Below are 14130 nucleotides of genomic sequence, written 5' to 3' on the forward strand. Positions count from 1 at the left end.
GATACATAGAAGTATATGCTAAGGCTGTGAATGCCTGAGTATTCACTAGATACATAGAAGTATATGCTAAGGCTGTGAATGCCTGAGTATTCACTAGATACATAGAAGTATATGCTAAGGCTGTGAATGCCTGAGTATTCACTAGATACATAGAAGTATATGCTAAGGCTGCGAATGCCTGAGTATTCACTAGATACATAGAAGTATATGCTAAGGCTGTGAATGCCTGAGTATTCACTAGATACATAGAAGTATATGCTAAGGCTGTGAATGCCTGAGTATTCACTAGGTACATAGAAGTATATGCTAAGGCTGTGAATGCCTGAGTATTCACTAGATACATAGAAGTATATGCTAAGGCTGTGAATGCCTGAGTATTCACTAGATACATAGAAGTATATGCTAAGGCTGTGAATGCCTGAGTATTCACTAGATACATAGAAGTATATGCTAAGGCTGTGAATGCCTGAGTATTCACTAGATACATAGAAGTATATGCTAAGGCTGTGAATGCCTGAGTATTCACTAGATACATAGAAGTATATGCTAAGGCTGTGAATGCCTGAGTATTCACTAGATACATAGAAGTATATGCTAAGGCTGCGAATGCCTGAGTATTCACTAGATACATAGAAGTATATGCTAAGGCTGTGAATGCCTGAGTATTCACTAGATACATAGAAGTATATGCTAAGGCTGTGAATGCCTGAGTATTCACTAGATACATAGAAGTATATGCTAAGGCTGTGAATGCCTGAGTATTCACTAGATACATAGAAGTATATGCTAAGGCTGTGAATGCCTGAGTATTCACTAGATACATAGAAGTATATGCTAAGGCTGCGAATGCCTGAGTATTCACTAGATACATAGAAGTATATGCTAAGGCTGTGAATGCCTGAGTATTCACTAGATACATAGAAGTATATGCTAAGGCTGTGAATGCCTGAGTATTCACTAGATACATAGAAGTATATGCTAAGGCTGTGAATGCCTGAGTATTCACTAGATACATAGAAGTATATGCTAAGGCTGTGAATGCCTGAGTATTCACTAGATACATAGAAGTATATGCTAAGGCTGTGAATGCCTGAGTATTCACTAGATACATAGAAGTATATGCTAAGGCTGTGAATGCCTGAGTATTCACTAGATACATAGAAGTATATGCTAAGGCTGTGAATGCCTGAGTATTCACTAGATACATAGAAGTATATGCTAAGGCTGCGAATGCCTGAGTATTCACTAGATACATAGAAGTATATGCTAGTAACAACAGAGATTAGCACTTGGATATTAAATACAGGTACTTGGTAAAAAGGAAAATACTTTAAAGTTACAATAATTGAAAAGATTACTTATCTAGTCTTACGGAAACAAAGACGTACTAAATACAACAGTATACATTAGCTTAACTGTAAAATACTAAGACTATCGTAATGCAACTTTTGTGCTCAAATACACAACCATTGCAGTCATCTACAATGCCGTAACAGTAGGGAAGTACAAATAATTCCTACACGAATACTAAATAAATGTATACGACACAAAATAACATACTGATATGTATGATGTATGGGCCAAATACGAATGAAAATCGTACATAAATTGTGGAAATATAGTAGTAAGGTCAAAAAGTCAGATGGCTGTCAATCAGCCATCCTTGACCAGATTTTGAAACAAATTGTCATGGACATGCTTCCTAACATGAATAAAGTACATGTATGTGCCAAATTTGAATGAAAACTGACAGAGCATGTCCAAGATACCGCATAAAAAAAACAACAAGATGCCTGCCAGTCTTTGATCCAATTGCGAAATAAATTGTCATGGACATGTATCCTAACATGTATACCATTAAGGTCCTAATATAAACAGCATACGTAATAGTAACCGCACCCCCAATTCCGACTTTGGGGTTGAAGAGTTCTTAACAAAAATTGAAAAGTACCTATTACTACCGGTAACCACACCCCCAATTCAACAAGACCGTGACTGACTTCATTGTTTCAACCAGCTGGTCCAAAATGGCATTGTTCCTAATCCTATTCATTTGTTTCGACAACGTGCCTAAAAATAGTCACACCTATTTGTTGTTCAGTGGTGATAAGATGTCAGACAGGCAATGAAACTGCTTTTGTTCTGGCGGCGACCTCTGTCAATACTCTTTCTGAATACGTCTGTGTTTCGTAAGCTTTCGACAATGAACTGTTATCACTGTAAATGTGTTAAATTCTTCTTCAATGCTCAGTTTATCTTTCGAAAACAAATAATTTCTTGATTTAAAAAAAAAATCGTGCCGTTTTCCCATGGAAATCAAAGCCAAGAGATCGCACTATATTATCGGTAAATCTCTTCCGTGTTCACCATGAGGTCGCTCAACTTTCATTAACATATTTCAATGAGCAATGTAATTTAGACACGTGGGCACCATCCAGCATTTTCATTGGTTAATTAGCGACATGACCTATTCGGTCAATAAAACGTCACGTGTGCATTCAAAAACATAGCGGATAGCGTATCATATCGACCGTTTACATGTGACTGAAATCATTCGTTTACAGTGAAACTAAGTTTAATTTTACTTGCATTTCATAACAATTCAACGGATTTATTTTTTGTGCGTTATTGTAATCACTACTGAATAATAATCACCAATTTAAGCACTTCGAAAACAAGTAAGTTATTCACTTGTGAACCACAGCATGGCCGGATTGCACTACTGTTCCGTGATCATTTGCTACTAAAGCAGTGCATTTGTGTTTGTTTTTATTTGAAACTTCTGTTAAAATATACTTTTCGTTACCAAGAAAATTAAAAAAAATCAATGCATATTACATTAAATATACTAAGTATTTTTTTATCATGTGTACAGTTTTTTTGATTGACTCTAATTTTTCAACATTTCGTAACGCCTATTTTAGAACCAAAGTAAGGCCTTTCACTCTTCCCTGATGATTATTCAAGAGATTGTACGGTGTATTGTTTGTTTTGTGCCCATTTAGTGATTGCAATATGTACGTAATAGAAATCACACCCCGAACTTGAGCTTTTGATCCCAATTTTCAAATTGATACATTGTGATATAAAACGCGGTTTATATTAGGACTTTAACGATAATCTATGTACCAAGTTTGAATGACAACTGACAAAGCATGTCCAAAATACAACATTTTCAAAAAACAAGATGGCTGCCAGTTGGCCATTTTGAATCGAATCGCTAAACCACTGCATGTGAATATGTCCCACATAAGGTACTAGGCACATGCAAAGAATGAACGGAATCGGTCCAAGGGATTCTGAGATATGACTCTGGACGGACGCATGGACGGACACACGGACGGACGGACAGATTCAAGAACTCACGGATGGTCGGAGACATGTATCCTAACATGTATGATCTATGTACTAAATTTGAATGAAAACTGACAAAGCATGTCCAAAATACAACATTTTCAAAAAACAAGATGGCTGCCAGTCGGCCATCTTTGATCCAATTGTGAAATAAATCCTCATGGACATGTATCCTAACATGTATAATCTATGTACCAAGTTTGAATGAAAACTGACAAAGCATGTCCAAAATACATTTTCAAAGAACAAGATGGCTGCCAGTCGGCCATTTTGAATCGAATCGCTAAACCACTGCATGTGCATATGTCCTACATAAAGTACTAACCACATGCAAAGAATAAACAGAATCGGTCCAAGGGATTCTGAGATATGAATCCGGACGGACGTACAGACGGAGACCGAATTATAAGTCCCCGTTTTCGGACTTCGTTCGAACGGGGACTAATAAGTTTGATTACAATGTAGATCCGGGAAATGCACAACAGTAAAATGTCACAGTCAATTTATGCACTTTCTACTTGATGCTGAAGGTCACACGAATCAAAGTTTGGTAAATGTCTGAGAGGGTAAACAAGTCAGTCCGACTGGATGTCGACAACAGAAAGTCAAGTGATACGAACGAAGAACAATCTTTACTTTAGTTGAAATCTCGACGGGACAACATAATTGGTCGAGTCGATCTACTGGAAACAGTTATTACTGGCGTACAAAACAATTGTACTCACAGTAACCTGGATACTTGGTTCAACCACGGTTTCGTTCAACATAATGACAACAGCAGACTGCAACCTCTGCGGTCGACCCACACAACCACAACTTTCGGAAAAGATTTCTGCAAGTCACTAAATTCCACGACAACACGATTTCGTCTGTCCCAAGAGTTCCACAACATCCATAACCACTTTAGTCTTTGGAAGGAATTCAGTCGATTTAACAGAAGAATCGACCTGCCCACACAGACGGAAACAATTCGACTGACCGACACAGGAACGCACAGACTTATTCATAAACAAAGCTATTCCAACACCATACTATAGATGGCACTCTATAAACTGCCACGGTAGAGTTTTGGGGGGCTAATTTGCATAATTTTTGGCAGATTGACTTCTCATGAACAAATTACCATCTACACTCATCAAGGCATCCACACACCAAAAATAGAGTCAAACGGTTCGGTGGTTTTTGAGAAGAAGTCGTGCACAGGCAGACAGACAGACAGACAGACAGACAGACAGACAGACAGACAGACAGACAGACAGACAGACAGACAGACAGACAGACAGATAGATAGATAGATGGACGACAGACGCAGGACAGAAACCCATAGGAATCACCAAAATCACCAAAAATACAATTTTGGGCATAACAGCACCAACAAATTAATTGGTCATCAATGTTTACAGATTGACTAAATATCTATTAGGATCTGCTAAATATTATCAGAGTTATTGCATACACAAGAAAAGTTTACAACAACAATGACAACGGCGGCCGAAAAATAAAAGAAATACAAATCAAGCTGTTGATATTGATAATAATCCAAATGTAGAAGTAATTACCTGCAGTTGAGATGACACTTTCTCTTTTTTGACATGCTGGTGTGGTAACACTTGAAAATAGCACATCAAATACATCATAATAGATTTTTTGTCTGGTTGATCACAGTTGACATCTATCAATGGAATAAATAACTTATTTTTCATATGATTCAGTGTGTTGAGAATGAGAAATGTTGAGATTTGAAAACAATATTCAGAAAATAATTAAATATCTATCACCTTATCCAGGGACCATTTTACTGTAATCAGATAACTTACCTTCTGCATCTAACAACTTATCAATTCCCAATATGTCATATGCAACTCTAAATGCATGATCCAATCTATTGTCGTTATTTAACATCATTACATCTTCATATCGAAATAAATCAGGTCTAAAAAATAAAACATAAGAAAATATTTATGTGGTAAAGTTGATTGCCTTGGCCTTGAGCAGTTAGTTTAATGGAGACGCCATCTTCTTGCATCTTAAATGCCAGTGAAAAGCTTTATACAAAATCAGCCAATAATAGATTGTGAATCTATTATGATGTATTTGTGCTCAGTAACAAAATTCCATTACAACATGTTTGTTGCTGCATGAGCCAGACAGGAGACATGTCCTGCATTGTAAAATTGGACCAGACAGGAGACATGTCCTGCATTGTAAAATTGGACCAGACAGGAGACATGTCCTGCATTGTAAAATTGGACCAGACAGGAGACATGCACTCTCTTATTACTAAATTAAGTCATTTGAGTTTGGCGATAAAATAAATATTCTGTTTTTGCTTCTAAATGATTTGTGTTCTTACCTGTATTTATGAATGAGAGCATTGAAAGCATAACCATCTCTCCAGGATGTAGTGAAATTTTTAATATCCACATGGCTGTACCTGATAAAAATATGGTGGAAAACATTTATTCATAATGTTGGTATTCAGTTTCAGACCTTAAAGGGGAACTGCTCAATCCCATGCAGGGGTTTTTCTAGAAAAAAATAACTATAAATAATAAGAGGGAGCACACACAGGCGCGGAGCAACCTGGCAAATCGACCTGGAAACGTCATTTCGGAAGGCTGGTGTTGCTGGGAAGTTTACATGGAGAAAAATACATTTCAGAAAGATTTCAAGTTGTACAGCAGCACGGAAGTGAGCAGCTCAAGAAATATATTTCTGACTTGAAAGTTCAATCGCCAATTCGGTAAAAGGGCACTGCACCCCTGTTCTCCTGCCATGGATTGCACCAGTCGAGAGTATCAGGACACTGCACCCCTGTTCCCCTGCCATGGATTGCACCAGTCGAGAGTATCAGGGCACTGCACCCCTGTTCCCCTGCCATGGATTGCACCAGTCGAGAGTATCAGGGCACTGCACCCCTGTTCCCCTGCCATGGATTGCACCAGTCGAGAGTATCAGGGCACTGCACCCCTGTTCCCCTGCCATGGATTGCACCAGTCGAGAGTATCAGGGCACTGCACCCCTGTTCCCCTGCAATGGATTGCACCAGTCGAGAGTATCAGGGCACTGCACCCCTGTTCCCCTGCCATGGATTGCACCAGTCGAGAGTATCAGGGCACTGCACCCCTGTTCCCCTGCCATGGATTGCACCAGTCGAGAGTATCAGGGCACTGCACCCCTGTTCCCCTGCCATGGATTGCACCAGTCGAGAGTATCAGGGCACTGCACCCCTGTTCCCCTGCCATGGATTGCACCAGTCGAGAGTATCAGGGCACTGCACCCCTGTTCCCCTGCCATGGATTGCACCAGTCGAGAGTATCAGGGCACTGCACCCCTGTTCCCCTGCCATGGATTGCACCAGTCGAGAGTATCAGGGCACTGCACCCCTGTTCCCCTGCCATGGATTGCACCAGTCGAGAGTATCAGGGCACTGCACCCCTGTTCCCCTGCAATGGATTGCACCAGTCGAGAGTATCAGGGCACTGCACCCCTGTTCCCCTGCCATGGATTGCACCAGTCGAGAGTATCAGGGCACTGCACCCCTGTTCCCCTGCAATGGATTGCACCAGTCGAGAGTATCAGGACACTGCACCCCTGTTCCCCTGCCATGGATTGCACCAGTCGAGAGTATCAGGACACTGCACCCCTGTTCCCCTGCCATGGATTGCACCAGTCGAGAGTATCAGGGCACTGCACCCCTGTTCCCCTGCCATGGATTGCACCAGTCGAGAGTATCAGGGCACTGCACCCCTGTTCCCCTGCAATGGATTGCACCAGTCGAGAGTATCAGGGCGCTGCACCCCTGTTCCCCTGCCATGGATTGCACCAGTCGAGAGTATCAGGGCACTGCACCCCTGTTCCCCTGCAATGGATTGCACCAGTCGAGAGTATCAGGGCACTGCACCCCTGTTCCCCTGCCATGGATTGCACCAGTCGAGAGTATCAGGACACTGCACCCCTGTTCCCCTGCCATGGATTGCACCAGTCGAGAGTATCAGGACACTGCACCCCTGTTCCCCTGCCATGGATTGCACCAGTCGAGAGTATCAGGGCACTGCACCCCTGTTCCCCTGCCATGGATTGCACCAGTCGAGAGTATCAGGGCACTGCACCCCTGTTCCCCTGCAATGGATTGCACCAGTCGAGAGTATCAGGGCACTGCACCCCTGTTCCCCTGCCATGGATTGCACCAGTCGAGAGTATCAGGGCACTGCACCCCTGTTCCCCTGCCATGGATTGCACCAGTCGAGAGTATCAGGGCACTGCACCCCTGTTCCCCTGCCATGGATTGCACCAGTCGAGAGTATCAGGGCACTGCACCCCTGTTCCCCTGCCATGGATTGCACCAGTCGAGAGTATCAGGGCACTGCACCCCTGTTCCCCTGCCATGGATTGCACCAGTCGAGAGTATCAGGGCACTGCACCCCTGTTCCCCTGCCATGGATTGCACCAGTCGAGAGTATCAGGGCACTGCACCCCTGTTCCCCTGCCATGGATTGCACCAGTCGAGAGTATCAGGGCACTGCACCCCTGTTCCCCTGCCATGGATTGCACCACATGCTCATGGGTAATTAACTACGCCTCTGGCCACTAAGTAAACGAATGCTAATTATATGCTCACTTACTCTAACTGTGATTGACAGGCAATTTTGCATACATTAGTCGTCATTTTAAACTCATGATTTTTACTTGTCGCGGCACGTTTTGACCAAAAACAACAACTTTTATACATCAAAAGCCCAACCAGCGAATGTAATCGTTAGCGTACATATTCATGCCCCAATAGAAATGTATTTTTAATCACAGCTTGTAATCGTAAATGGCACATTTGCCGGAGCTCCCGCCACATGAGCGGCTTGGTTTGGATTAGCATACTAATTGTGGTGGCCATCTTGCCCCTATTTATAGTATCGGTTCTCCTTTAAGGTGTAAGTTATACTATTAATCTTTTGCTGAAGAATCAAGATGGATGAAGACATCTACTAATGATAAGTACAGAGAATATAAAATAGAGTATAGAAAATATATAGCGAATGAAAAGCGATATTAAAACAAGCAGCCTGTCGGCTGAGATAGCTCCGCTGTTAGCAATGCACATTTCAATTAAAGAACAGAAGACATCATTAGAAAATGAACAATATGTATAGTATCGGACTTGCAGTTTTTAACAAGAAGTCGAAAATATCACTTTTTACCAAAAATGACAAAAATATTCACCAAAATTAGAGAATTGAAGATATCATCACGAAATGAACAAATCTGAGAAAGGTCTACATGTAGTATCTATATATGTAATATCAAAGCAAATGAACTTTTGGTTTTTAACAAGAAGTCGAAAATATCACTTTTTACCAAAAATGACAAAAATATTAACCAAAATTAGAGAATTGAAGATATCAACATGAAATGAACAAACCTAAGAGAGGTCTACCCAAGGTACATATACACCAAGTATCAAAGCATTCAGGCTTGTAGTTTTCAAGAAGAAGTCGAAAAAGTAAAACATTGACACGGACGACGACGAACAACGACGGACAATCACTCATATGATAAGCTCCGCTCCACAAAGTCGACAGCGGAGCTAAAAAGAGTGAACTTTGAGTTCATGCTGTGCGACTTTGAAAGCCGTTAGAGAGATAAGTGGACGCATTTGAATTAGTAGTATACCAAGGTATCCAGTGATGTAATTTTACCCACAAACAGACTTGAAGTTTTTAAGCTAATTTTTTTTAAACCACTTTTGTCCAAAAAAGCATATTTTTGACCCAAAATCAAAAACACATTCTGGATATTTAAAATAAAGACAAGTTTTTACAAAGTTTGTATAATAAGCTTTCAAAAAATATATAACATGTTGGATATATAATACCATCTTCATTGTCAAATTACTCAATTAAAAAGCAAGCCAAATAAACTGCATCTCTACCTTAAATTCCACATTTAACAAACTTACCCTTCTGTTGATTGTCTACACCAATTCATTAAAGTTTTTTCCAAACTGCTTTGTTGGAATTCTTCCATTACTCCTTTTAGTTCTTTAACCTACAGTGAGAATCACAATGATTTATTGTAAAAATTTGTCTCATCCATCCACATTGCAACAGTTTTACAGGAACAGTCAGCAAAACTGTGTAAAAGTTGATCCAATCCTATTTTCGATTGCTGAAATGCTCAATTTATTAATCTGATCCAAAAAAAAGTATGACATGAACCAAGGTACATGTAACATAAATGTAACCAAACTATACTTTTATGTAAACTACAAAATGACATTCACTTCGAGAAATAGGTCCAGACACCTTCACTGCTTGCAATTTCAGGAATTTAGACCACTTATTCTGAACAAATTTGATCAAATCACAAAATAACACAACCTATGGTAAAACCTGCAAGTATAAAACTTTTGGGCATACTTTCAAATGATTCCGATGATATATTAGTGAGGAATCAGCATGGACATGAACAAAAACAACATAGTTGAATTCTGATGACCTTGCCCTTTGTTATATAATATAATTCCCTTTATCATAGTTTGTTTCAATATAAATATGCATTGTCATAATTAATTATGAATACAAACAAGTTTTGGGGTTGAACCAACAGTGGGAAAGCAGTTTACCGAATGTCCTTGATAGATGTGAATATCTTACAAAAACATTGGTGCCTAATTTGTTTAATTATTTTAAGGAACATAATTTTCAGCTTTATTCAAAGTAATTGAGATATTTTAGTATAAAAACAAAATGCCTGATCTCAGAAAAAAAGTGCTGCATGTAGACGTGAATCAATTCATAAAACATGCAAGATAACAGAATCTTAGCTGCCCCCCCCCCAAGTATTTTGTACAGGTGTCTGTCAAAAATTAACGATTCACTGAGACAAATATGAACTGCCTTATTATATTCATTGTGTGACTACTGTATTATTTGAAAAGTAAAAAATAAAACCTCTATGAAGAGCTATCATGTTGCAAGCTCTGCTTTGTATGCAAATCAACTTAAATAGTTAGTTGGTGTCCAGTGGAGAGAGAAGTCAACAGTACTGTTGCCTCCTGAGAATCTACATCTTCAAACACTGCAATCTTTGTTTTTGAAGTGCGTTTTTAAACTAGTATTACAAAAACTCTATCATTCTGTTCCAATAGCTGAAACATATTCCTGTGAGTTTTCATTTGTCGAATGAACTGTTTGTCAAATACAGAATACATATTTTTGAGTACAATTTTCTTTTCAAAATGTGGATGCAACAATTTGCTTTTTATGTATTTTTATGTATTGTTTTTGAATTAATAACTTTGAACTGAACAGATTTTCTATTAGCTTCAGATCTTGATCAAAGTTTGGCACCCAATTCATAGGAGTGCTTATATAGATTTTCTGTTTTCTGTAAAAATGTTATTGGTAGGTTTGCAAATGTATATCAGACTCTCTCTGCAAAACTCTCTCCATGAGTTGGTTTTGAAACCCAGTCTAGTACTCCCATGGGATTTGGGAGATACTTTACCATCATATTATTACAAGATAAATGATTTGCTTCATTGAACACAGACAACAATGCATATTTGCACTGATATCAGTGACTTTTGAATGTGCATCACCAGTGATCAGTCAAGTAGAAACAGTCAAAATATTTTATCAGATTTTCTCAATTTTTGCATGATATTTTCATAAAGGACATCTGTTGTTCATACTCATGGAAGACTTTATACTGATGAATAAGGTGACCAAGTTTGATAAAGTTTGGAATAGAATTAGTAAAGTTATTATGCACACAATAACAATTATTAACAACGATAATGCCGACAATGCTGGACAGAAATTTTTCCCCTAATATACTTTTCCCTTCCATTATTGATGTATTGGGCAAGGTGAAAATGGTATTGAATATACTTCATTTAGCTGGAAAGTGTGTATGAAAACTGAGTACAGGGTGCAGGGTTAGAGTAAGGTTATCCTGACAGCAATTCACTTAATATACCATGGTACATTTGACTCACCTGCCAATGTAATATAATATAATATACCATGGTACATTTGACTCACCTGCCAATGTAATATAATATACCATGGTACATTTGACTCACCTGCCAATGTAATGTAATATAATATAATATACCATGGTACATTTGACTCACCTGCCAATGTAATATAATATAATATACCATGGTACATTTGACTCATCTGCCAATGTAATATAATATACCATGGTACATTTGACTCATCTGCCAATGTAATATAATATACCATGGTACATTTGACTCATCTGCCAATGTAATATAATATACCATGATACATTTGACTCACCTGCCAATGTAATATAATATACCATGATACATTTGACTCATCTGCCAATGTAATATAATATACCATGGTACATTTGACTTACCTGCCAATGTAATATAATATAATATACCATGGTACATTTGACTCATCTGCCAATGTAATATAATATACCATGGTACATTTGACTCATCTGCCAATGTAATATAATATACCATGATACATTTGACTCATCTGCCAATGTAATATAATATAATATACCATGATACATTTGACTCACCTGCCAATGTAATATAATATACCATGGTACATTTGACTCACCTGCCAATGTAATATAATATAATATACCATGGTACATTTGACTTACCTGCCAATGTAATATAATATAATATACCATGGTACATTTGACTCATCTGCCAATGTAATATAATATACCATGGTACATTTGACTCATCTGCCAATGTAATATAATATACCATGATACATTTGACTCATCTGCCAATGTAATATAATATACCATGGTACATTTGACTTACCTGCCAATGTAATATAATATAATATACCATGGTACATTTGACTCACCTGCCAATGTAATATAATATACCATGGTACATTTGACTCACCTGCCAATGTAATATAATATATTATATTATACCAGTATATTGATGGTGTTAATCCATTGATTTGATTGGTCCAAACACAAAATTTGCATATGCAATCCATGGTATATTGGCTGATAATGCACGGCTAAACCAAGTGGCCCTGGAACATGAATTGACTACAGGTTTAATACGAAAATGCATAAAACCGGTATTATTTGATTTTTAGGTAAATATAGTGGTTGAATTTTAGAAGAATATTGAAAAAAAAACTGAATTAAAAACATATGAACAGTTATATAACTATAATATTGCTTTTTGTTAATGGTGGGATCCAAGTTGTGAGCGTCGGTCGTTGGGTGATTGTCGTTCGCCACACAAACCTAAACCACCGTTCCTTAACACCGTGAGGTGCCGACACGAACGCCAAAACGCTATGTTCTCAGTGCTGTTACTTTGAGATGGATTGCGAACTTCCAACAAAGAAAACATGATCTTTAAGTACAAGATATAATTGAGGGATTTAATGACATAAAAATGCAAAAAAACTATGAGTCACAGGCGAAAATGTATGCCAGTTTGCCACTAATAACAACCGGTGTCCGGTAGCGGCAGCTGACAAAATTGCAGTGCACCCGGGTAATTGTCATCTGTTTCAAAAAACACGGGACAACGCAGGATTCGACGACGATATATGATATTGCAATTCTTCACTATGGGTGAATAAATTACAGGAGATGATGAAGGTAATTTCGAAAGCTACAGATTTGTGCCGAGTGTACACCAACCACTGTATTAGAGCGACGGCGTGCAAAGTCTTTCGGCCTTAGTTGAGACAAGGCATATCATGTACGTGTCACAAAAACGATGTGAAAATCCGATCTTACACCATCAAACTTACCCCAGAACAACGACAAAACTTGTCAGTCATACTGTCACAAAACTTTGGTTATACCAAAGGTATCCAGGTCAGATGTTTGAACTGAGGTCGCTGTGCCGGTCGCCGTACATGATACACCGCGTCCCGCCGCGTACCGCTGAACGTCAAATATACACAGTTACAAGTAGTATGATGAGTCACAAAACCGGTTTATTTCACAACTGTACTTTCAATGGGCAAATTACAGTCCAAATTGTACAAAAACCGGAATGAAAACGTGGAAAATCCGTTGTTTAAATGATCCAAACTGTACACGACCCTGTATTTCAAATCGCGTTGTGGGTCAGTAAAAGGTCAGAAAGGTCATCCTTTGTTATGCTAATTTGTGTGTTTACGCTGCTCTATTCAACGTGGATGTTTTTTTTTTCATGTGGAATAAAAATTAGTTTGTATTCAATTTGAACTGTGTTGCGCATGCAATTTTTGTATGCATTCAGCGTACAACTACATACTATTCTTATAAATATTCATGTTCAAGGGCCATATTCATGATCTTTTAGTAGATGAAAATAAACTCTTTTTTTACAAGTTTTATCGAATTGTCAATATACTGGTATAATATAATAGCAATAACCCCCGCCAAAGTTGGGTATACCACTTGATATTGCACAATTCACTCCATATATGCACTCGCCTGCGGCTCGTGCATATATGTCGTGAATTGTGCAATATCTCGTGGTATACCCGCCTTCGGCGGGGGTTATTGCTTAAATATACCATGATACATTTGACTCACCTGCCAATGTAATATAATATACCATGATACATTTGACTCACCTGCCAATGTAATATAATATAATATACCATGGTACATTTGACTTACCTGCCAATGTAATATAATATAATATACCATGGTACATTTGACTCACCTGCCAATGTAATATAATATAATATACCATGATACATTTGACTCACCTGCCAATGTAATATAATATACCATGGTACATTTGACTCACCT

The 14130-nt window shown here is 38.5% G+C and overlaps 1 protein-coding gene across 4 annotated transcripts in view; it reads right to left on the reverse strand.

Moving 5' to 3' along the window:
• Positions 1-14130, reverse strand: part of LOC100378265 (dystrophin-like) — a 322146-nt gene that overhangs the window by 218249 nt on the left and 89767 nt on the right. For all 4 annotated transcript variants that reach the window (XM_085505169.1, XM_085505170.1, XM_085505172.1 and 1 more), the window contains 4 exons: positions 9308-9396; positions 5708-5788; positions 5172-5287; positions 4914-5026 (listed from right to left, as the gene is read on the reverse strand). In XM_085505169.1, the coding sequence (XP_085361295.1) occupies positions 4914-5026; positions 5172-5287; positions 5708-5788; positions 9308-9396 (399 nt within the window). The remainder of the gene's footprint in view (positions 1-4913; positions 5027-5171; positions 5288-5707; positions 5789-9307; positions 9397-14130) is intronic.

This window comes from Saccoglossus kowalevskii, chromosome 11 (assembly GCF_978046115.1).
Source record: "Saccoglossus kowalevskii chromosome 11, keSacKowa6.1, whole genome shotgun sequence".
Classification (NCBI taxonomy): domain Eukaryota; kingdom Metazoa; phylum Hemichordata; class Enteropneusta; family Harrimaniidae; genus Saccoglossus; species Saccoglossus kowalevskii.